Raw genomic sequence first — 26,427 nt, 5'->3', positions numbered from 1 at the left:
GAATTTTTAGCATCAATACTCCAGTCTTCAGTGTCATATGATCCTTCAGAAATCATTCTAATATCTTTTTTTAATAACTTTATTACCAAACACAAAAGTATGCATATATACAATAATTTAATAATACTAATACTACTAATAATAATATTTGTATCATTTATATTTTGCAAAAAAATCTAAGAAAAAAAATTAAATAAAGAAAATGAAGTCTATTTAAATACTAATAATGTGAAATCTGTAATATATATTTTTATGGGAATATGTTTTAATGTTTTATGTGACTATGTAATAATACATGTTTTATGTGTGTTATTTTTAATGTGGAAACACCTTGCAAACATTACTTTAATCAGAATGAGCATATTTCATGGTGGTATTTGTTATACTATAATTCAATTCATTTTCATTTTAAAAAACTCTGAGAAAGGTTGCTTTTATTACATAAATAAATAAAAGGGAAAAAAAAGTCAAAACGTAACTAAACTAAAATAAGCTTAATTTTATAAACGATTTTATTGATTGATTGTAATTATTTATTTAATGTTTGAGGTGAACTGTCATAGCATTGCTGCTTTTGATTACTATACTGAATGACCAAACTATACACCATGGCCGGCTGTATCGTGATGTGTAAAGTGCAGATAACTTATCATTCAGGAAGGCTTGTAAAAACATCACCACTGGTTCTGACACTCACCCCTGGAGGCTGGTCTTTTGCAAACAGGCCGTATTTGTGGAAGTTGAGACTATGTTTGTAGGTGGGGTGCTCTGTTTCACCAAAACCATAGACATATTCTGTGGGAAGGCGTGTGGAGATCTGAAGGAACTGATCGGAGAATGTGAACCCCGGCATGGCCGAGTCCCATCTAGAGAATGAGATTCAACAAAAGTTGTTTTCATTAAGAAGGCAAACTGTGCTTTAATAGTCCTAAAACTCACAGAAAACCCTGAAAGTGCACCATCAGCACCGCTATTCAGAACTAGTTCTGCGTTCAACTCATGTGCTCCTTTACAACACTGCTTCATTGTTGCTTTTTCCAATTAATTTGTAGTTGAAATACCTTTGGGAACTTTGACATGCTAGTCCTCTTTTTAGATATGTATGCATTTAAGATGTATTAATATATGTATATTATATGTATGCATTTTATTTAAAGGGATAGTTCACCCAAAAATAAAAAATCTGTCATCATTTACTCTCCCTCAAGTAGTTCCAAACCTGTATGAATGTCTTTGTTCTGCTGAACACAAAGGAAGATATTCTGAAGAATGTGGGAAACAGAGCAGTTCTGGGGCACCATTGAATTCCATAGTATTTTTTTTTCCTACTATGGAAGTCAATGGTTCTGCCCCAAAACAGTCTGATTTCAAACTTTCTTCAAAATATCTTCCTTTGTGTTCGGCAGAACAAATAAATTCATACAGGTTTGGAACTACTTGAGGGTGAATAAATGATGACAGAATTTTCATTTTTGGGTGATTTATCTCTTTAATTTAGAAACCATATATTTATTTTTTATTTAATGTAGTTTAAAAAAAAAAAAAACATTAATGTAAATGTAAAAAGATGTAAAAACATTTATTCATTTAACTTAAACAGTAGAGCATGTTCTTAGCAATGCCAAGGTCATGGGTTCAATTCCCAGGAAATACATAAATTCATAAACAATTTACCTTGAATGCAATGCAAAGTTGCTTTAGGTCTGCCAAATAAGGTGTATAAGGTGATTACAAATGGTGAAAAACCTCAATAAATGGTGACAGCTTATTACTCAACTTACTATGCAGTTACCTATTAACTACCACATTATTGCCAAAGAACCTCTCTGAACTCCATGTTACCAGAGTAATTCAGGTTACTCACATCACTTCTTCTGTTCCTTTTCTGATCACTTGGATCCCAAATGGTTTGACATTGATTTGAACCCTATAGTCTCTGTTGTCTTCCACTGTTTCTGGTGTGGCTGGCAGGTCGAGGGGAACGGGGACCTCGTAGCGTGGATTTTCTGGGTCGAAGATCTAGATGAATAGGAACAAAATCAGTCATGCTGTAGTCTTAATCTCAGTCTTAAGCCCTATTCGGACGGGACTAGTTTTACAGGGGGTCGTTAGAGAAATGTGTGTTTTTGCAGACGTCAGGTGATAAGTATCGAAACTCAAACATAGTTTAGAAAACTAGTCCCGTCCGAATAGGGCTTTAAATGTAATTATTTATTTCCTACTTCTACTAATTCCTACTTAAAAAAACAAAACAAAAAAAAAAACACTCAAATAATAGGACATGGCACTAATAATGCCAATGTTATGGGTTCAAATCCCAATGCTCCTAAAAATAAAGATTCCAAATCTATGGTCCCATGAACAACCTTTTACATCCATGGAACCTTTCCATTGCACAAAATGTTCTTTATAGTGGGAAAAGGTTCTTTAAATTAAGTTCTTCACATATAAATTCACGTATAATTTTCACAGTGAAAACCACAGTAAAACTACCACATTATTGCCAAAATAACCTCTTTGAACCTCTAAAAGCTCCTGCCAAATGCATAAATGTAAACTCTTTGGTCTTTTAGAATTTAGAAAAGCATACCTTCCAACGCAGGCTTCTTCCACTCAGGTATGTGATTTCCACCCGTAGCTTGCTGATGTCTCGAGATCGAGAACGCTGACTTGGGAATTCAGTATTGCGGTCTATATCTACAGTGATGCCACTTGGTGTCTCAACCTTGTTGCTGGTGATGTAGCCGTGGTTCTCGGCGTAATAACACCGAACGATACTTAATGGCTACGAAAGAGAATAAAAACAATTACGTTACAGCAAATGCAGCAAACGTACAAATTTGCTATTTGCTTTCCGTATACATCAAAACAAACTGTCTGTCTGAAAATGACAGGGTTGAATATTAAATATCGTCTCTCTCTGACCTCCCAGATGCAGCCGCGGGCTTCACATTTGGCCTGATCTTCTCCCCCTTCAGGATAGCAATCAATATTTGCAGACATTTTGGCTTCCCAGTCGACTGTGTAGTTCTTCCCCAGTTCCAGCTCCAGATTTTTCAGATGTAGCACCTAGCAGACCAAAAATACTCAATGATTACAATGATTAGCAGACCTAACAGATTTTCTTTACCTAACAGCATTAATGGCTCTTGTGATTGATGGACAGACACGAGTTGTTCAGAACGTTGAACAACTCTTGAGTACAAACAAAGTCATGTAAATTGTGAACGTCAGAACGTTTTGATCTGATTCTTCATTTCACGACCCCTTTAATATGGAAGGTGGATGGGGCCAAAGGTCTTTAAATGGAATATGCGAAATTTGGACATGTCAAGACACAGCGTTCGTCAATTATGAACACATTTCTGGCCATGTTAAGGCATCAGTTTTCACTACGTTTCTTTAGTACGCTTAAAGACGCACAGTTTTACCGTGTTAAGACAACAAATTTGAAAGTGTCTCTCAATGCGAGCACATTCTCGTCATGTTCGAATGTCTAATGCTTTTTAAATTAGATTTACCTCTAGATTTATTCACATATTAATTCTTTCTTTAGTTTATTGCGGCATTGCTTTACTGATATCTACTGTGCTAGAGTAAATTGATTAATGCTACAATGAAATTAAGACTTTTCTACCTGAGAAAGAACCTTGAACTAAACAAATAAAAAGCACATGACAAATTATGACACACGACTGACATCACACACAACATACTGATGCATTATCTCTCATGAACACATATAATGTCTGATGTTTGTATACATATACAACAACGCATCACTGCATTGCATATGCAAATTTAGTCTCAAATATAGAAATGTCATTGGCTGGTGTGCATGTTGTCATATTAATACGGACGAACAGTACATGCTGACACGTGTTCTGTTTAAAGACTTTTGGCCCCGTCTGTCTTCCATATCACACAAAAGACAGCAGGTGTATTCTCATCAGAATCCTAGCCAGAGCCAGAGATGTGGATGACAAAAATGACAAACACTGTTGTGTTTGCGTTAGTTGGCGAACGTGCCATAAATTACAGCAGCTGACATTAATGTGTCACGCGTAGTTTAAGACCAAAGTCTGCACGTCCACGTGTTGTCATTCCAAGACCTTGAGCTCTGAGAGAAGGCAATGCCCTTCATCATAGGCTAATGCATGTGTGCTTTTGAGAGCCCTGACAAAATCAATCTCTGGTCCGTGAGCATCCCTGGACACTCACTTGGAATGACAGGGCCTCTCCTGGTACCCTAGGGAATCCTGCTCCGTATTAAGCAGAAGTCAGGCTCCATTTTGTGGACATGGTTTGTTGGACTGGTTCACAGTCCTAATTACGTTATGTCGGCTGTGATTTTTTTTTCATTTTTAACTTCGTTTAGAGATGTTCTCCGAATGTCAAATTAGCTAATACATTTATGAGAATTCTGCAAAGCCCTTTGAAGGACGGCTATTTTCAGATGGTTTTTGTTGAGAAAACCTTGGCTTTAATGAAAATATTACATTGAGGTTTCTGTCAGTTTATCTGCCTGTTGGCGTTTATTTTTTACTTCAGTTGCAGTGCATCGTGTATGTTTGCATACTGCTGTATTATTTAGTACTGTAATGCAAAAACGTTGTCATTACGGTGTAAAGTTTTAATATATATTATTACAATACAAAAACAATACAAACGTTACTTTCATTACAAAAGTGCACAGCTGAAAGTGTGCAAATGCAAATGTAAGCATACTTTATGGTGGTTTTTGTTGCAGATTTTTATGCAAACTATAATTTTTTGTTGTTTATTAATCTTTTAATGTTTGAGGTCAGCTGAGTGTCACAGTGTTTACTGCTTTTAATTATTGCTTTAAATGGCTGTAAACCAGAGTTAGTTACTAAAACTAAAACCATAAAAAATATATATTACTAGAAATAAAGTAAATGTTATCAACGTAAAATAAATAAATATATATATATATATATATATATTTCAGCTAGTTTCCAAGACAACATTTCTTATTTTCATTTAATTTAACTAAAGCTGAAATAGAATGAGTAAAATCTTTATACTTTTATAAAAAAAAAAAACTTTAAGAACTAATAATAATAAAAACCACTAAAACTTAAAATTAACACAAAAGCAGAAACTATATAAATAAAATCTTATTCAAAATATTAAGAAAAACTATAATACACTGAACTAAATGATTAATTGAATTTACTAAATTAAAAAAAAAAGAAGAAGTATTTTACTAAATGTAGCTAAAATAAATTGTTTGCAATCACTTACCTTAAAAAAATAGTTATCACTTTTTTTTCAGTGTAGTATCTCAGTGATACTAAAATAACACAAACTACTTTATAATTTATGTCCATTATACCCTGTTCTTGAATAAACTAATCAAAATAAGTCACACATACTGTTTAATACTGACTTTGGTGGTGAATAGAAAACTCCAATATTAAAACTATGATTACCTGCTTGTAAATATCGTATTGAATCTGGGAGTCAGACAGAGAGATAACAGTGCTGCCGTCTGAAACGGCCACAAGAGCAGGAGCTGCAGTCACTCCCAACACTGTGATGTTCTCAAACTTCAAGTTGTTTGGATCCTGGTATCCATTGTGGGCAACTTGCATTGACAAAACACCCTGATCCAGCCAAGAACAAAAAAAAAAAAAATAAAAAATAAATAAATAAAAAGATTTTTGTAATAGATGTCAGTTAAAACTTATTTAAATGTGCTTTGGACATACAATGTAATGCAATCTAACAAACAAAAATGTGACATTAGGATGACGTACATTAGCCACGGAAAACTGGTAATGAATGTAAACACCGGATGCAACAGTATCTAAGAAACAGACAGAAGGAAAAGTTATGCGAGACCAATCAACTTAAATGTGAGTCACACAAGGATTATTTGTTTTTCCAAGAAACATTTGAATTAATCTAATAATTTAGCTTCAAAAAGCCTATTATAAGATGCAACAACAAGAATGAACCTGTGACCAATTTGAAAGAGTTTCAAGCCAGTGTTGCTCTTTCACTACATCTGACGTTCGTTGCTCAAGTTCATGTGTTTTTATGCATTGCAAACTCAAACATTTATTTTTTTCTTTGCACTGTTAATTTATTGAACATTTTGATGTTGTAAATTCTGCTAATTTAAAATTACAAGTCTTGGACCCATCCAAGCAAAATGTTTGCTCCATGAATTTATATCTATCATAAGGTTAAATTGTAACTCTTCTTGCAAATTAATTAATTAATTAAATGAATTGCATTTATTTTTTTTTTAAGAAAATGAACTTTGAATGAAATGTAAATACAAAATAAATATATAAAAGGGAAAAACATAAGAAATTTAAGTAGAAATCTAAACTACTGACTCAAGCGGGCTTTTAGAAAAAAAAAAATCTTCTTATTGAGTCCTGTATAAGGTAGATTTTTGTTTCTGACAGTGAACTACAGGAGAAAAAACAACTTTTAATTAATAGCAAGCCCCTCTAAAATACCTCGAGAGTCTCCGTCATCCCAAAATAGTTCGCCTGACGCAGCCTTGTTGTCATCGAGTGCGACGATCAGTCCCATGGGATGACGCCGGCTGAGGGAACACACAACTTTCATCACACAAATGTACAACTTTTTACCGGAAACTGAAGAGCAGATAGAAAACGGATCCTTTGAAGTTCAGATGGGATTCTTGTTTGTGAATAATATGTCACAGACACCGTACAGCACAGCCGGATGAATTTTAAATAACTTGTACTTCACCTTGCATTTGTGATGCATTCGAGTATCACCCCTACTTTGAATGCTAGCGCACCCCAAAAGATACTTTACGAGATACAGTGCATTTCCATTTCTGCTGCTGAAGGGAAATAAAAGCACTATAAAATAAATAGCTATTGAACACAGAGAGAAATTCGAACAATTTTGCTAATGTTAAATAGAAACTCAGGCCTCATGCAGATGAACAGGAACGAGCTGAATGAAAACACAGAACTACCACTGACAGGAATAATAAACAAGCAATACATGTCTGAAACACAAAAAACACAACACCATAAATATGTGTCTGTTTTCAGTATTATACACTCACTTTGCAATATGAAATGTTATAGTGATGTGTTGTACTGAATGGCTGTCCTATTCACATACTATGGTAATTCAAAGAATACTACAGTATTTGTCCAGAATACTATAATACAATCTCTAAAACGTAGCAGATCCTCTTTTTGGGGGGCATTAGATGTGTTTTATGGCTGGGTCTTCATGGATAGGCTTTCGTGACAGTACAGTAGTTTAATATGAGCTTTTTAGTCATTTAAGGCTATATGTTTTTTATTTATTTTTTCTCCCATCATTACCTGTATGTAGTGGTGACGTCTGGTCTCTGTACAGGCAGAATGCCTCCGCCTCTCAGGTGTAAACCAATTTTGTCTTCTGGCAGGTACATTTTAATTGTTGCTTTGCGCTCTGTAATCTTTACCCCCTATAAAACAAACCAAAAATCACATTGTAAATATACTGCATAATACATTATTGTTTAAAAATCAACATGATTAAAAAAAAATACTTTTATTCAGCAAGGATGCATTTATTTGATCGAAAGTGACAGTAAAATTATTTGTAATGTTACAAAAGATTTTATTTTTGAAACAAATACTGTTGTTTAGAACCTTCTATTCATCAAAGAATCATGCAAAAAAAAAAAAAAAAAAGTTTCAGGTTTAAAAATAAGAATACATAATAAGAAGAAGAAATATTTCAAATAAAATGATTTCTGAAGGATCATGTTACACTGAAGACTGACCATTGAAAATCCAGCCTCACTGGAATAAATAACATTTTAAAATATTAAACCAGAAACTGAAAACTGTTATTTTAAATTGTAATAGAATTTCAAAATATTACTTATTACATTATTTTGCAATCAAATAAATGCAGTCTTGGTGAGCAGAAGAAACTTCTTTGAAAACCATTAAAACATCTCACCAACCCCAAACTTTTATAGAATATATTTTGCAAATAATTTTAAAATATTGTAATTATTATTGTGTATTTCTGTAGCTTATTTGGGGGAGCATGACAGTAACAACAAAATGCATAAATGTAAATGAATTTGAATACAAATTATTTAAACATAAATAATATATTATGATATTTCATCATTTAAAATATATACATATATATATATATATATATATATATGGTAATCATAGTCTCAAAAATATGTCAATTTTGAATTAGATAACTTTAATAATTTTTGTATTGATTCAAATGTAAATATATATAATATAAAATATAAAGTATTGATATAAATATATTTATATTGAACAGCTTACTGGATTTATAAACAGAGTGATAGTTTCTACCAAACTATAGAGTTACAACAAAACGTTGATAAATTGGTATTCACCACCATTTTTATAAAAATAATAAAATTACATAAAGTGACAAATATATTCTGAATGCTTTGCATATTAATTCTTGATTTTACAGTAATAACTTTAAGTAATCATTATAATATTTCAGCAGAAACTGAGCTTAACATATACTTACTTTCAGTATGTTTTTTACCTCACACTGCCTGCATTACCTGTCTCTAGCTCGAGACCCCTCACCCCTCTCTCTGACTGTGTGACTAGGTCAATGCCAAGACGACGAGACAGACATCGAGTCTCCGCTCTATCCATAAGTCATTTCAGATCCAATCAGGTTCTCTGTGTCGCTCCTCTCCATCAAACTCTCTCTCACTCTGCCAGGGTCACTCAAGCCCTGCTTTGCCAATCACGGCTTCTGTAATCGACCCGTTCTGAGACGCGCAACACACGGACGCAAGGGACCGATCCTATCAGTGATCTGATCGGTGCTAGTTAATCTGGCTCTTAGAGCACTAACCAGACTCTAGAGAGGCTTAAACGAAAACCTCTGCCTCTGACTCACAATAGGAACAAGAACTCAGTGGTTTCAAGCAGATTTTAAAGGAATAATTCACCCAAAAATGAACATTACTATTAACATGCCAGAGGGTGGTCTTACCGTCTCAAAGTTATACCAGATGGCATCTGGGATATAGGCTTCCACCCATTCAACACCCTAAAAAAAAAAAAAACGAAACAGGAAAATTAGTTGAACATAATTACAGACATTATTTTGATGGTTTAATAATGAGCATTATTCATTAAACTAATGGGCAGACCATCACCAGTGATGATTTTTCTGAGGTATGGTCTACCTGTCATGGTTTTTCAAGCTTCAGAAAGAGAAAATATGAGCGAGATATCGGAGAGTAAGAAGTTGACAGAAAGCGAAGCAGCAAACAAACCAAAAGAAAAGATGATTCATCCCTGTGCCTGAGGGAAAACACACTGTACACTTCAGATGGTGGCACTCAAATATGATATTTATATCAATCTGAAGGCACTGTGCACTGAAGACCCGACCACGAGTGACTTTAAGATAGCAATAGTGTGTTTAAAAAAAAAAAAAAAAAAAATCATAGTTATGACACTAAAATCTGATTGACTGAGCCAAGTTTGAATTATATACCTGTATGAACAATACACATTTTGTAAATGAATGCCTTTACTGTAATTTTTGATTAATTGAATGCATATTTTTATGCATTTATTATTATTATCATTATTATTATTATTATTATTATTAAATCAAATTTTGCATGGTAGAGTATAGAAAAAATACACATATAAGTCTTATATTTTTCAAATTTGCCTGATCTTCTTAAACATATAAAGCTTGTTCACAGACTTGCCAGTCTTTCTTTGTGCCTGTCCATATAGACAATAAGATAACTTTTTTGAGTTTCTTTGCAGTTGAAAGCAGTCCTGACCTTCACACAGCGGTGACTTCTCTCTCTTTGAAGCTCACCAACATACTTGACTCTTTAATTGAGAACACGAAGATGAGTGAGAACATTTGAGCACTTAAAAAAGATGGCTAAGACGACAAAAAAATCTGAAGGTGGGAATAGATTTCCCTAGTCAAAACCCATGTTGAGAAGATCAAAGTTCAGCTGATCTGCAAGTTAGATGTCGGGTGTCATTAAATTAATGCTTGCAAGATGAAAAACAACAGCAGTTTTTCTTCCCTGCAATTTGTTATAGCACCTTACAACTTTTTTTCGTACCACATGGTCCAGTAATTATCATAATCTTTTATGCAGCTGATGCATATGGATTTTGCCGCTGATTGAAGTGTTTACATCACATACGCTCTCTGAAGATTTGGATAACCCCAACACAAGCATCTTTTGACGTATGTGCCTCAAACTTTCTCAAAACGGGCCTTTTGCCGTGATCTCATGGGAAGCTCTTTGAACATGAAGAGTCTGTTTCAGTCATATTCTTGATAAAATGCACGAAGCCACATTAGACTCTTCAAACAATTCATCACCCATTTTCACATGGCCGCGATCTATATTCAGTTCTAATTTCTTCATAATGAGGTCGACGATCTCATTAGAAAGAGAGAAAAGGAGGCGATGGAAATGAAAAGAGAGAGAAAAAGTCCCATCTTCCTCACATTTGTCCCAGAGGAGGTCATCCACATGGGCTTACAGGAAGTCATACAACAGTGTGTGTGTGTGTGTGTGTGTGTGTGTGTTCACTCACAGGATCCAACACAGGTGTGATGAGAAGATGTGCTCCCCACATGAACTGTTTGTGCACTGCCCAGGTTTCACTGTCAGAATAAAACCTGCAGAGTGGAGACAATTTTTATAAAGCAGTTCCTGACTGCTGAATTCTACAAATACCAAAACAAGACAAAAACAATAAATTAAACAAACAAACAAACAAAACAAAGAAACAAACAAACAAAAACAAAAATGCCAAGACAAGACAAAAACAATCAAATAAACAAACAAATAAAAACAATAAAAAGACAAAAACAAGAAATCAAATAAACAAACAAAACAAAGCAAAGCAAAGCAAAGCAAAGCAAACAAACACAACAACAAAAAATGCCAAGACACACCAATAAAAAACTAATAAAACACATCAATCAAATAAACAAAAGAAAAGAAAAGAAAACACCAAACAAGACAAAAAAACTATATTTGGCGAAAAAAGAAAATAGAAACTAGTGCAATTTTGTTGGTATTTAAATACCATTTGAAAAATTCAAACATAATTTCTCCAGCCTTCAGTGTTACATGATCCTTCAGAAAGCATTCAACTATACTGATTTGCTGCTTAAAAAGCATGAATTATAATTATCATAATTATTCATTATAATTATATACAAATAATAATAATTATTATTATGTTAAAATCAGTTGTGCTGCTTCAGATTTTTATAGAAAATGTAATATTTTCTTTAGGTTTCATTGCACGTGCGTACAAACTCACTCATGCATCACGGGACGCACTACGGTCTCTCCGTTAACATGGGCCTTGTAGAACAGAGTGTAGAGGTATGGCAAGAGGGTGTATCTGATGTTCAAGTAATGCCTGGAGGTGTTCACCACGAGAGAGTCAAAGCCGTATGCTGCAGGGTCCTGGTCCTGTTAGAAAGAGACATAAACCCAGTCAGGGAGAGAAAGCTGAAGAGCAAAGAGAGAAATGGATTTTACTGTGTGGATACTGATAATATGTTCATCATGGCGGAGAGCCATCGGTCGTGGAGACAGCCGTGGAATGATTACTCTCTGACTAAAAGGTCAAATCTTATTCATCTAATTTCACCAAGAATATAATTTTCCATTCATCCTCATTTGCCCTCTCAAACTCTCGCTCCGGAGGTCTGATTGCTTCTCTCACGCCAATCTCACAATAATGATTAGAGAAATAAATCTTCTACAAATAGCATTTAAAGAGAGAGGACACATTTGTAATTCAGAGCATTGCCGTTGGGTCAGAAACACGTAGCGCAGATGTTTGAAGAGGAAGATGCTTTGTACACTTTAAGACTGTTTATGAGTATTTAAGGGCGATACGTACTGCATAACCTTGTGCGTTGTGGTTACGGCTGAAGGGGTAGAACGCGCCCACTTGCATCCAACGTGTGCAAAGCTCCTCCGTCGAGTTGTCAAAGAACCCGCAGATGTCCGCACCGATCTGCAGAATAACATCATAATATTCAGGGAAAAATCACTCCTTATTATCTCAACCATTTCCCCCCCAAAAAGCAAGACACTTAAATGGAGATCAAATGGACACTCCAGAATTTTATATATGAACAGTCTGAGAAACATCTTCCTAGAGTATCAGAACAGATAAAAAATGTCTCAGATTGTGCTCATATTTACCAAAACACTGCATTCTGCAATTAAAAGCATAAAATATGATGTCATTCTCTTCCAAGATTGAATTTCTCATTTCTTTATTTTTAGATTTCATGAGCAATTTTAAGTGAAAAGTTTCACTTTTTTAAAGTTAAGAGGCCATAAGTGAGAATCTCCTAAACTTAGGGAGAAAAACAAACAAACAAACAAACAAAAAAAACACCAGAAGAGATCATCTTAATATTTCATTTTTTTTATATGGAGAGAAAATTGAGAGTTTTTCTGAAGTCTCCTAGTTCTCAGATGTTTCTCCTCAGAAAAAGACTGAAATAAATCATTTCAAAAATATATTTTAGTTGGTAACACATTTCTTAATCATCTATTGCATGCACTAGGACAAATAAATATTCGACTACATTTTCTTGCATTCAAATGACAATATATATTAGAAAGTCTTTGGAAATATACTGCTAAATAATAATAATAACAATATTTTTAGTTGTTGTTTTTTTAATAATATATTGCATGCACTAGGGGAAAAAATAGATTCAACTTAATTCAATTTCCTTGCATTCAACTGACCTCATTATATATATGTGTGTGTGTGTGTGTGTGTGTGTTTAATAATGAGGTCAGTTGAATGCAAGGAAATTGAATAATTTTTTTATTCATTTAAATATATATAACGTATATATAATGTACTGTATATAAATAACGTATATATAATGTATGTATATATATATACATGTTATATAGTTTTTCTATATTTTATATTCATTTTTATTTATAATATTTTATACCTTTATACTTTTATGAATTATACTAGTGACTTATTTGAATCCCTCGTGAAATTTTCTAAGAAGCATCTAAAACAAAGTTGATACTTGACTGAACCAAACATCTCCTGATGTTTAAAAGACACCAAAGCAATATGTGCCAGATATGTACTGTTGTAATAATAATAGAAAAAAAAAAGTATTACAATAAAAATAACTTGATTTACCACAAAACACAAATAACAATATGCTTTGTAATCAGGTAATATTGTGCAGCAATAAATGTTTACATCGCCCGTCCCATGATAAATTCATTGGATCTGACTGTTGAGTCGGCCAGTCAATGTTAATTCAGTTCAACCTGAACACGGAGTCCGAATGCCCATTCAATTTCTCAATGCATTTCATGGAAACTCAATCAAAACCAAAAGCTTTCTCCAAACGCTTTCCATGTCTCTCAGTGGGGCTGTTGTTTTATGAAGACTGACTGCTGTCGACCATCAATTACCCATGTTGGAAAAGCCGTTTTGTTTGGTGTTAAACCACTTACGTAAGGGATTCCGAAGAGGTTAAACTCCAGCATGCCGGGTATCGCCCACTTAATGTCATTCCAGTTGGCGCCATTGTCTCCCAACCAGTGCCCAGAGTACTTGCCCACTCCGGGGAAGGAGGAGCGGGTGAAGACCATGGAACGGCTCGTCCCAAACGTTGCTTTTGAGGCTCTATAATCAGAAACACAATATTAGATGCATCGGGAGTGTTGGCACCACAATAAAACAAAGACACAATGCAGTTGGGTGGCCTAGGAAGATGACAAACACACAGGCAGGAGTTAAATGTGGGAGTTAAGCCGAATGAGAGAGGGGGCGTAGAGGAACGAGAGTGGAACAAATCAATGATGTAGAAATTACAAGATGAGTAAAACAGATTTCCTGCTGAAAATGAAAGGAGGGAAAAAAGGAACAAGCAGGATACAACTTAACTCTCTTCACCCCCCTTTGAGGAAAACATCCTGCCATATGACAAAACTAGCCGTACACAAAACTAGGGTGACACTGCTTGAGTCAGCAATCCTGTGACTGACTCACACCTGTCGTGTGCTTTTTTTTTAACCTTTTAACGGGTTTCGTAATCATCTACTGCATGCACTAGGGAAGAAAACAAATCTTTTTTTTTTTTTTTTTTGCATTCAACTGACCTCTTTTTTTTTTTTTTGAAATTCTTTGCAAATTAAAATAATAATAGAAAAAAATGCTGAATACTACTACTACTACTACTACTACTACTAATAATAATAATAATGATCTCGTTATTAGAAGAAATATTACTATTATTAAAAATGTAAATTTTTAACTTTCCTTAGTCCTCCCTTACATGCACTATGAAAAAGCGGGGAAAATATACAAAAGGCTTTGCTGAAGAATACAAAAATACTATAAATATAATTATAAATTATAATTTATACACATACATATACATATACCAACAACAATATTTAAAGGGGTGGTTGACTGTTTTTTTTCTAGGCTTGATTGTGTTTTATGGGGTGCAGTCTAACGTCTTAATGCTTCATTTTTAAAAAACGCATTATTTTTCACATAATTTACCTTTATTCCACACCGCTCTGTCCTTTCTCCTCTAAACACGCTGATCATTTCCTGGTTTTATGAAGCCCCTCCCTCAGAAATACGCAATGGGCTCAGATTGGTCAGCTGGTCCAGTGTGTTGTGATTGGCTAAACCGTCTCTAGTGCACATCTAAACGTCCCGCCCCTCACCTCAGCGGCATGTGCTCCAGCTGTATTGTAAACAATGGCGTCATCAATATTGCTTATCAATTTGAGCCCGATTGAGACGCAGAGAATATTAGTGAAGAGGATCGCGCAGAACCTTTGCAAGCACGGCTTTTAATGGTTTTAAATACCAATTAAGTTTTTTGTTTGTTGTTGTCTCATACTTTTAGATACGCTGTTATTTGTAAGTGCTACTGCTTCTGTTAGCTTTTAATATACGGTTTTATCCTGATTAAAGCTTTAATACAGTATGGCAACCACACGCATGTCCATGTTTAACGCAGTGTATAAATGGAACATTTCATTGTTGGAGAGTGAGAGAGAGAGAGAGAGAGAGAGAGTGATGCAGAGCGTGTGCAGAGCAGGGGACACGAGGAACAGGATTGAGAACGGCTGCTTTAGAACATGATTTTGAAACTTGTGAATCCATTAGAATCGTTAGAAGACAGAATTGCGATTCATATATGAATAGATTTTTACATGCACCCGTAGTTTTCTCTTCCTCTTCTCTAAAGCAGGGCAGCATGGCCTCGCCCCCTTTGCTGCATGTTACCGGAGGCGGGGTTTTTCTGGGTGTTACCGGAGGCAGGGTTTTTCTGGGTTCGTGACGTAACGGACCCAGGAAGTAACTCGTTGTAGTCCCTTACCAGTCGTTTTTGTAGGCATTAAAATGCCAGAATTTTTAAAAGATCTCCGTTTGGATTGAACTTTCAGCGCCGCAACTTTGCAGATATTGTTTATGCTCAAACAGCAACATTACACACTAACGTTAAAAAAGTGAAATCGCAATCAACCACCCCTTTAACTTTGACTTAAATGTGAAGTAAATACTAAAAAGAAAGGTATAGGTGTTTAAGAATGGATAATACAAAAACAGATTAAAACATTACATAACTCTGATATTCACTATTGCATCTGCATTCAATGCATTCATATCAGTATCATTCATATCTACACCACTGTCACACAATGTTGCTTGAAAACAAACACGTTTAAGCAAATCCCTATAATGTGCAGATATTTTATTTGACTCCAGTTGTTTTAAAATGAAGTTTACTCATAAAGAAATGTGAATCCTATTTCATATCACAGTGCTACAAAATAAAAATATGCATCCTGGTGTACAAAAAAAAAAAAAAAGAAGAAGAAGAAGAAAAAGAAAAAAAAAGACCTCAAGGATGTAGTCTGACCTAGATATTTTTTATTGGTTTATTAAAAACAATCCACACATTATTAACCGTGTTTTTTCAACTTAAATAAATCAGGTGCTTGCAAAATGAAAAAAAATGAGTTTGTTATCCAGAGGCAATGCATGGTGCAATAGAGGGTTAAAGAGAATTTAATAAAAAAATAATTTAATATATGTAGAGATACACTAACATTCACAACATCCTATAGCCACCAGACCACTATAAAATCATTCAAAAACATAATTCCAAAATTATCATGGTCATGATGTCACAGCCATTAACATATGTGACCATGGACAACAAAACCAGTCATAAAATATATATTTTTTAAATTTATATAAGCTGAATAGATAAGCTTTCCACTAATGTATGGTTTTGTTATGATAGGACAATATTTGGCCGAGATACAACTATTTGAAAATCTGGAATCTGAGGGTGCAAAAAAATCTAAATATTGAGAAAATTGCCTTTAAAGTTGTCCAAATTAAGTCCTTAGCAATGCATATTACTAACAAAAAAATAAGTTTTGATATATTTACAGTAGGAAATTTACAAAATATCTTCATGGAATATGATCTTTACCTAATATGCTAATGATTTTTGGCATAAAATAAAAAAAATGATAATTTTGACCCATACAATGTATTGTTGGCTATTGCTACAAATATACCCGTGCTTTGTATGACTGGTTTTGTGGTCCAGGGGCACATATGACTATCCATCTGCAGCAATCATTCTGACAAGACTTGAAAGCAGCATCAGTCAATCATAACAGAGACCATTTGCATACAATATGTGGATAAACCAACACTTACTTGTCAGTGGCCAGGACCATAGAGTACCCATACAGACTGTGGACATCATAGTGGTTCCCCCATTTGTGTTTAGCATCCATGCACAAGGTCTTACTGTACATCAGGTCATCGAGGATACCTGTAGAGTTGAATAGAAATGATGAGGACGGATGTCTACAGATGCTGAGGAAACACTTGCTTCTGCTATGAATAAATCTAGCTGTAGATGCATTGGAGACTCACTTGGGGTGAATGGAGGATAGTTGAGCTTGTTATCAGCACAGCCGTTGATGCCTCCCTTCACAAAATTGGCCACCTCATTCATGTCCTTAGAAATAAAACAGCAATTAGTTCAGTGCTCTCTAATTCAGGCGACTAATTGTCTCGAGATTAAAGCAAAACCCTTTAGGGAGGCTTTAAAATCAACATGAAATGGCATTCACAGCCATTTTACTTTCATAAAGTGATGCACTTCTGAATCAGATTATTCTGTGAGACAAATTGTAGGGCTGGACTTGATTTTATCAATCAGGAATTGATTGGATGGTGTAAAATGAGTTTCTTCTTTGACAGTAAATATTGTGATATTTAAAATATACATATTCTGTAAAGCTGCTTTGAAACAATGTGTGCTGTGAAAGCACTATACAAATGAACTTGAATATAATCAAATTGAATTAGAGATTGGTGAATTACTACTGTAAGCAAGATCGATTTTGATTTCATGTTGACTTAAAAGCTTTTGCGGTTTATATTGTATTCTAGATCAGATGTTTATAGAGCTTTGCTGTGTTCGAATATCATGATTAATACATATTGATGCAGTGACATAAATAGTATTGATTTGGAGACTAGGAAGTTGGAGATCAGAATCAGAACATTTTTCACAACCTTTTGTGACCTTTCCACCAAGACGTAAAATGATCAGGTTCAATATTTGCTCATGGGTAATGATCTCTGCGGGTTACTTACAATCCAGAGAGCATCATGCTTGACTTCCTTGTGGAAACGGGAAATTTCATCAACCCACCAATCAATGCAAGCCTGGTTAGTGTAGTCAGGAAACACGGTTTCCCCTGGCCAGACCTGCAACATGAGATGGGAGAATAACGCTTAATTGTCATGAAAATAATGTAAAAAAAAAAACACAAAATTAAATAAATATTTTTTTAACATTTATTTATTAAAAATACTTGCTATTTATTTGGGTTATTTGGGTAAAACGCCCATGCATCAAGAGATTCACTCACTAACATCACAGTTGCTCATAGATGACATTTACAGCTGCAAAAAACCCAGCCTGCCTGCATGTTTCCTTTTATTTATGTCTTTAAGTTTTTAAGCCACTGGCATTTATATTCTCTCCTGAGTTCTTTTCTGTTTCTGATCTCACCATGGCACTGAGCTGCATGAAAGCGTGATATTAAACTCTAATGCAAAATCAATGCAAACACTGACCTGAAATAAAACCATAAAAAAGCAATTAACACCTGCCTGTGCCTAATCGGCTAAATAATCACAAGTGATATTATTGCCATGTGATATGTGCCTTACTGCCCTGAGGGGTGATTGATATATGATCTAACTCAAGGTTACAAATGGTAAATTAATAGTCTCTCTCATGGCAAATCACATGGCAGCTCCAGATGTTCTTCATTCAATCATTCACTTATGTCTCTTATCTTATTCTGCTTCATTCTATTTTTATATATATATATATACAGTACAATGCCAGTTCCTACACTACATCAGTGCAATACAACTATCTCCCAAAACAACACTGGACAATTATTAATGGGTAAAAAAGTGAATGGGAATTGTAAGAAATTTAATGATTTTGGCTCCAATTCTGATTTTGATTTTGAGTAAGTAGCACCAATTCTCCAATTCTAAATAACTACTTATGTCTCTTCTGCTCACAAAGGGTGATTCATTTGATCAAAAATACAGTAAAAACTGTACTATTGTGAAGTAGTATTACAATTTAAAATAACTTTTCTATTAAAATACAATTTAAAATGTCATTTATTCATGTGATGCAAAGCTTATTTTTTAGCATCACTATTACTGTCTTCAGTGTCTTACATGACCCTTCAGAAATCACTGTAAAAAGTGATTTTTACTTTAAGTTTTCAGATGTTTTTAATTGACCAATTATTCTAAAATAAATGAGTCATTTGTTCCAGATCAAACCCTCTTCACGCTGTGTATTTCAGCCAGCAAGGACAATCCAGTGCAATAGAGTATGCAGTGTCTACATCAGTGTAAAAATTCAGGGCCCGTATTCACAAAACATCTTAAGGCTAAAAGTAGCTCATAACTCTGTGATTTAGGAGAAAATCTTAAAAATAATGGCCGTGTCAATCCTACATGTAGGACTCCTAAATTTTTGCTCTAAGAGTATTTCACAAAGCATTAAAACTAGCTCCTAAATCTGTGAAAAGTTAGGAGTATTGAAGAGGACTCCTGAGTCACTAAGACCAAGCCCCAAACTATTCCTAAAATGGCTTTTGCCGGCAATCTGCCTTTGAACGTAAACATTTTAGAAACATTTGACGATAATGGCCTTTTAAAAAGGTATCACCTTTGGTTTTGGAGGTTATCCGAGCTCCAAATGTTCCTTTGCTTATATCCTTGTTTTCATCAACCAGTTGAGCAAGAAGTAACAGCTGTTCTTGCATCCAGTTTTTTTTGTTTGTTTGTTTTTACGTTTGCATGTATTACTATCAACCATGATTATTCTACTCTGTTAATTAAAAGACTGTTTATATGCATATCCGCTAATTGTTTTTGAGAAGCACATATCATTATTACATACAAGTAGGTCAGCTCACCCTTACTCTTAGCTTAAGACTTCTCTCTATTTCTTAGTAAATGTTTGTCTCAGCAGCTTTGTGAATAGGTTTTAAGAGAAAACTCTTAGCTAAAAACTTTTACTGCTATTTAGGAGAACTCTTAGTGGTATGATAAAATGGTTTGTGAATACGGACTCAGATGTCCAAAAAAAATTACTAAAACCAAAAGCATGTAAATGATTTAGTTCAGCATTTTTTATTTATTTATTTTTTTTAAGAAAAATAACCAGCTCTCAATCCTAAACCCTAGTTACAATTAACCAATGTAATGCCAAGATCAGGAGTATCTTTGGAGGATCTTACCTCTCCCAGTAGAGGTGTTTCTCCATCTGGTTCAGTGACCCAAGCCTTAGCTGCACGTCCCCTCTCAAGTGCTTCATAGGGTCCGTTTATCCTTTGACCTGTGGATACGGCAGGATCCTACCAAGAAGAAAAGGTTTTGAGGTGTTTGATTCCACAAAATCAAATTCAGCAAGGGGTGGAAATGTATGACTCAAAATACTAACTTGGCAACCTATAAAACTCTGGATCTCAGCATAAATGAAACTGCAATATCGATGGCTCACCAGTATGACGATGTATTTCTGCCCTTTATCATGCATGTAGTCAGCAAACTGAGGCAGCCCTGCAAATTTCTCCATATCATAGGTGAAGATCTTTTTGTTCTCCATGTAGTCAATATCAGTGTACTGGACATCCTGGAACACATAATAATGCTGATTCAGCTTTGAGTCCTAGTGAAATCAACATGAAATCAAAGTTTCCTCTCATTGAATATCCTGTCTCACTTTGAAGTCTAATTATGGAAGTTACACTCTTAAAAATAATAAAGGTTGGCATTGATGGTTCCATGAAGAACCTTTAACATTCCATTGCACAAAAGTGTAAAAGTTTCTTAAAATGTTATTTAGCCTAAGAAAATAACGATTCTTTTAAGAACTAATTACTGAAAGGTTCTTTCTTTGAGGAATAAAACATGGCTCTTCTATGGCATTGCTATGAGAACCAACTTTTGGAATCTTTATTTTATTTATTTTATTTTAGAGCGTTGTTAATGTTCATGCTTCACTGTAACATTGCAGTCTCGTCCTTTAGAGTCAGCACCTTCAGCCTTTACGATAGCAAATGCCTCCTTTGCATGCTAACATTGTAGATTCACTGTTGTCTGTTTTGATTTTTCTGGAAGGCTTGACTTCCATCAACCATCAGCAGATGGTGAGATTCGCCTGCCAGTAATTTTCTAATGCTAATCAGGCGGAGATGCAATATCCTGACATGCTAATGCCCTCTTTGTTCGAATTACATCAAACATTGAGCTTCAGTCCATCTTTCAGCAATTAGAGCCTCACCATAAGGTGCTAAACGCTTCTAACTGCATGTACAGGTGAAATGCACATATGTGGAGTCATTATTCATGAATCGGTAGGCTTTGTTCCGTTCACTTGATTGTGGCTTTGAAGTACTGGGTGGACTCAAGTTTTGTAGAACAAAGCGAGGACCCTCCTTCTGTTCCTGGCACTTACATACGGAAGGCCAGCCTGTCGATTTCTGTCCACGACTTTCTTCACCTCCTCCAGGCTGCCGTAGTCCCAGCGAGAGAGCTGGAAGCCCAGAGACCAGTACGGAGGGATGAAAGGCCTGCCAATCAGCTGGAGACACATAAAGCAGTGTTAAACACACTGAACATCACAGGACTCCCTCAGGCTAATCTGGAAGCCTCATCTGGGCCTATATGATTTTACTTCAACCTTCGGCAAGAGCTAATGTCAATAAGCATTGATGAAGTTTTGGTAAGAAGTTCATGGCATGATCCTGATCTCCCTGTCAGGGTTTAATTTGTAAAAATGACCAGCTGACTGCTTATTATATGGCTACTTACCAATAAATAAATAAATGCATAAATGGAGTAGTTTTATTTTAGTATCATTGATGCATTGTTTGAAATACGTTTTTATTATTATGTTTTCTGTTTTTATTTGAATTTTAATGAAAGTTTTACCTATTTTGTGGGGTGTTTTGTCATTTTTGTTCATTGTTTATATATATAGTTTTTGTTATTTTACAACTACAAAGAAAGTGAGAAATTATGCCTTGGCAACTAGCTGAAATAACAATTTAAAAAAAAGTTTTTTGTTGTTGTTGTTGTTGTTGTTTTTTACATTGTCTTTTGTTTTTTCGGTCCAAATTTACATAACTTTTTTATTAATTAATTTTTTTAAGGTTTTAGTTTTAAGCTTAGTTTTTGTTAACAATAATAACCTCAAATTGATGGCAAATATTGATATGATTTGAACATTTTCTATTAAATAAAATAAGATTTTGACTAGGACAACAGTCACTTGTGCAGTTTAGTGAAGAGTTGTGTAATAATAATAAATTATCATATAATATTTTATGATTATAATTTATAATTGAAATAACTTATAATTTTAAACATTTGTAATTAACAAATTAATTTGTGGTTATTTTACCAAAACATTTGTTTATTTGTTTATTTATTTGGATCCCCATTAGCTATGACCTCAAGCATTGCAAGTCTTCCTGGGGTCCCCACAACACTTAACATCCATACATTATTACATACATTAAAAAATACAACAATAAAAAATAAAAAGTTAAATATATTCTATTTTATATTCAAATAAAACATTTGAACGCAGAATGTCGCAAATGACCAGAATCAGAATCAAACATTTCAGAATTATTTTTAAATATAAATTTAATAGAAAATAAACATGTCACAAATGTTTAGAATTTATAATATAGTTGTATTTTTTTTTTCGTGGTCAATATACGAAAATATTTGACTGCAGAATACTATAACTGACCAATAAGAATCAAGTGTCTCTGTATAATAAATTGTAGTATTTAGTAAAAAAAAAAAAAATCCATGAATATATAAATATAAATATATATATAATTTTTTTTTTTTTTAATGGAAATATTATAACATTTGAGAGAATAAACAATCTGTAAAATTAATTAATATACAAGCTATATATATATATATATATATATATATATATATATATACATATATTTATTTTTGATTCTTAAGAAATTACCCTATTCGTTTTTGCCCACATAAAAATTTCACTGTGTCCTAGCATGCACTGTCCACCATGCTGGATCCCTAACATGAAAAAGCATTCCCAAAATGTTTACAACTTCGCCTACAAGTGTCGCTGGTGTTTCTATCTGCTCTCAACACTCACCTTCGTGAACTCGTCCACCACTGCCTCCGGTGTTTCTCCAACCAGGATGTAGAAATCCAGAACCCCACCGATAGTCCGGAAGGTTACAGCCGGAGCAGGCTGGACTGTCACCTCTGCACATAGCCATGAACAGACAGACGTAAACAACTTAAATTGCTCTAATTTGCTAACCTTTAACGAAAGCAGCCATTCCAAACCCACAAACACATCAAAATGCACTATACACTCTGTGCACAGACATCACAAATCATGTCATTAAAGATTATTATGACTTCAGCCCACAGCAAAGCTCATGTTTGTGACCAGCAATGCAAAAAAGCTATTACAATAAAACTACTCGAGAGAGGGTCTGTTTACCCATAGCATTGCTGTTCATGAGGAAAACACCAAAGGACTGGCCGCTCACATCTTCCAGACATGTGAAATAGGGGTAATGGCCGTACAGGTTGTGTGTGCCCTGCAGTAAGAGAAGACATTAAGGTTTGTAATGGCAAATTTCAACCTTTTAATCAGTTTATCTGGACATTTATGTTTCTTGATATTGATATACAAATGCCAAGATAATATTACAAATAAAGTGACCTCACAGACGTTACAATGTAAAAAAAAAAAAAAAAAAGTTAATAAAACTGTGCTCAACCTGATTACATTGGGTTGTTAAAAAAAAAAATAAATAAATAAAATAAATAAATAATAAAAAAACTAAAATCTAAAGTAATTTATACAAGTCAGATCAGTTAGAAATAGCTATTAAAGGAAGAGTTCACTAAAAATGACATTTCTGTCACCAATTATTTATTCTAAATTCTTCTCTGGAACACACAAACATGCGTTAAATAAAATAAAATACAATCAAATAGATTTTTCTATAAATCTATAATTAGGGCAGCTGAGCTCCAAAACGACAAAAAAAAAAAAAAAAAAAATCACCATAAAAGTATTATAAAAGTTCCATACTATATGACTCTTGCACTATTTCAAGTCGTCTGACATAATTCAATAATTTTAAGTAGTTATTCACTGTAAATCTTGATATCGACCCTAGACCTCCTTAGAAAAGTAGTAATGTTGTTCTAAATTATTTGTTCGTGAATCAGACTGATCCAGTGCTTGACTCAATGACTGCGTTTACATGCGCACGAATATTTCGATTATTTCCAATAATCATAAGGACTTAATCGCATGATGATGTTTACATGTCAAGAGCAAAGCTCTTACTCCCGTTTACATGCAATTTCCATTATTCTTATTATTCGCTAAGAATTGTGTTTTTTTTTTTTGTTTTTTTTACTGCCATTATTCACATACCCCACTGGACAGCACAAATGATGGATTCACAAAGAGCAGATGTGTTACTGGCCGCTGTTTTAATTTATTTACGTCTAATGCATAATGATTTTGTATGGCTGTATTCCACGCTTTTTCGGCGCCATAGAAATGTGATGGAATTTGTTTGCCTGCGCTGCCATCGTGTTCTACTCACCATTTCTGTATGAGGGTAAGGAACAGAGACTGATGGCAGCGAGTTGTGTTTCCCCCAGAATGCGATGCCATCGTTTTTAATCTGCGTATTATTACAGGTGCGTGTCACGTTATTATATGTCACAATTAAGCGCATGCGCACTTTGGTCAGAGCGGCAATACTGCAATTAAGGTGTTTACATGCCTGTATATTCCGATTCAAATCGGTGTACGCCACCTATGTTAATACGATTATGCTTGCTGCGATTATGAGCTTAATCGCATTATTTAGATCGAAGTATTGCGTTTACATGAGGTAAAGCATAATCGCCAAAATCTCATTATAATCGCATTAAGAGGGTCCATGTAAACGCACTTATTGATTCATTAGCATCAGTTCTCAGAGAATAATGATTTTAATGCGAGTCAAATGTCTTTTCAAGATTTGGAATATGGTGCATGAGTTTTATGAACTTCATTTATGATGCTTTTACATCCTTTTTGAAGCTTGACATCCTCAGTTCTTCAGAGTGGCCAGGGTATTCTTCAAAAACTTGCCTAAAAACTTTGTTCGAACAGTGAAAATCTAAATGTTATGACTCACTCCATTGGGAAAAGCAGCTCTTGTGAAGATAGGCCATGTCCTCCAGTTGGTGTCATGGCGGAAGGTCTGATGCACATGCTCTCCAAGCCCATAAATATTGTGAGAGGGGAGTTTAGCTGAGAGCTGTAGGTACTGATCAGCAAAAACCAGCGGCCCAATGGTTGTGTCAAACCTGAGAGAGCAAGAGAGGAAGAGATGGTGTAAAGAATACATTTCCGCACAGTTAAGTTTATGGGTGAATGTCATGAAACCTGTCAAGAACATGTTCACTGACCACATGATTCAACCTTCAACAGTGTCTTCAAATACAGAGGGGTGAAGCCACATGAAAACACCAGCGTAAATGACAAATACTGATATATGGGTCATCTAAAGATCATCTTCTGTAACCAGGAAAACAACTTCCTGTTCCCAACACCTAAACTGATAGCTGTGAATCATTCTGTTACATGTGCATCTTCTTATCTAAAACTCTACTAGGAGTACAGATAAGATTAATGAGCATATTGCACACATGCACTCCTTCTGATATATCAGTCCATGCTGAAACCTCTTTATGAATCATGTTTTCCTATGATTAAAAACATCATTATTAGGCTTTGAAGTCAGGCTTTTTATCAGGCAAAAGATTACCGATTATTGATTGTTTTGCAACACACATACAGACGTGACTACGGTCATGTAAAAGGACATGACTTTTAAAAAACAGAACCAAAAAACAGTTTTCATTAAAATGCTCCATTTCTGTACTGTATGTGGCAAATCGCTGTATTCTTTGAAAATTAGATCTACTTCTCATTGGGTAATCCTGCTGTTGTTGTTTTAATAAGGACAGCATTTCCTGTGGAATCGGCATCTAATTCGGATCATTATTTTCATCTTTAATGTACATATAAACTCGGTTTCACACATCTTGCATCTGCAGTGTTTGAGCATTGCAACAGGCATCACACAGGTAGTGTTTCTTCAGCGTATAACGGAACTGAAAGTGTTACTATATTCAGTATTTCCTTTGATAACAGCCATAAGGTCAAATGTTAACAGTTTGATCATAACTGATAAACTTTTTTTTTGTTGTTGTTGTTGTAAATTACAATTAAATGTCATAAATGTTTACATAGATGCCTTTGTTTAAAAACAATGGTTAAGTAGTAATTATTAGGTAATAAATACTCTAAAAAGTAAATCAAAGAATGTGTTGAATGTTTGAATGTTAAAGATGTAATGTTGAAGATAATGGTTCTGAAAAGTTAAAATTCTAAATTATTGACTTAATTTGAAGAGTTTTTTATTTATTTATTTATTTATTTTTTATTAGGTTGTAGTAACTTTATGAAATTGTCTTGATAACTTTTTGAAAACTGGCCAGTACATTACTAGTTCCCAGCATGCTTTTCATAGGACTGGATAAGGACAATAAATGTTGAAATCAAGTGTTATTTTATGTTTTAAGAAAAGGGAAAGACCTGCTATTATTTAATGCTATTATTTAAATGAGACCATTATGT

The 26,427-nt window shown here is 34.3% G+C and overlaps 1 protein-coding gene across 2 annotated transcripts in view; it reads right to left on the bottom strand.

Annotated features, from left to right (window-relative positions):
- Positions 1 to 26,427, bottom strand: part of si (sucrase-isomaltase) — a 59,717-nt gene that overhangs the window by 27,443 nt on the left and 5,847 nt on the right. Inside the window, exons 1-23 of one of the 2 annotated variants that reach the window (XM_058751848.1) lie at positions 25,194 to 25,857; positions 24,920 to 25,091; positions 23,212 to 23,311; positions 22,855 to 22,967; positions 21,163 to 21,288; positions 20,206 to 20,337; positions 19,943 to 20,059; positions 17,757 to 17,870; positions 17,028 to 17,112; positions 16,806 to 16,923; positions 13,559 to 13,730; positions 11,949 to 12,065; positions 11,358 to 11,512; positions 10,620 to 10,704; positions 9,028 to 9,084; positions 7,353 to 7,477; positions 6,498 to 6,586; positions 5,784 to 5,833; positions 5,457 to 5,630; positions 2,926 to 3,069; positions 2,591 to 2,785; positions 1,865 to 2,019; positions 698 to 866 (exon numbers count right to left, since the gene is read on the bottom strand). In XM_058751848.1, the coding sequence (XP_058607831.1) occupies positions 698 to 866; positions 1,865 to 2,019; positions 2,591 to 2,785; positions 2,926 to 3,069; positions 5,457 to 5,630; positions 5,784 to 5,833; positions 6,498 to 6,586; positions 7,353 to 7,477; positions 9,028 to 9,084; positions 10,620 to 10,704; positions 11,358 to 11,512; positions 11,949 to 12,065; positions 13,559 to 13,730; positions 16,806 to 16,923; positions 17,028 to 17,112; positions 17,757 to 17,870; positions 19,943 to 20,059; positions 20,206 to 20,337; positions 21,163 to 21,288; positions 22,855 to 22,967; positions 23,212 to 23,311; positions 24,920 to 25,091; positions 25,194 to 25,198 (2,769 nt within the window). In that variant the 5' untranslated portion in view covers positions 25,199 to 25,857. Of the gene's footprint in view, positions 1 to 697; positions 867 to 1,864; positions 2,020 to 2,590; positions 2,786 to 2,925; positions 3,070 to 5,456; positions 5,631 to 5,783; positions 5,834 to 6,497; positions 6,587 to 7,352; positions 7,478 to 9,027; positions 9,085 to 10,619; positions 10,705 to 11,357; positions 11,513 to 11,948; positions 12,066 to 13,558; positions 13,731 to 16,805; positions 16,924 to 17,027; positions 17,113 to 17,756; positions 17,871 to 19,942; positions 20,060 to 20,205; positions 20,338 to 21,162; positions 21,289 to 22,854; positions 22,968 to 23,211; positions 23,312 to 24,919; positions 25,092 to 25,193; positions 25,858 to 26,427 lie in introns of those variants that run through there. The other variant, XM_058751847.1, reaches the window with a different exon arrangement.

This window comes from Onychostoma macrolepis, chromosome 18 (genome assembly GCF_012432095.1).
Source record: "Onychostoma macrolepis isolate SWU-2019 chromosome 18, ASM1243209v1, whole genome shotgun sequence".
NCBI lineage: Eukaryota > Metazoa > Chordata > Actinopteri > Cypriniformes > Cyprinidae > Onychostoma > Onychostoma macrolepis.
This window is presented reverse-complemented; position numbering and strand designations above follow the sequence as displayed.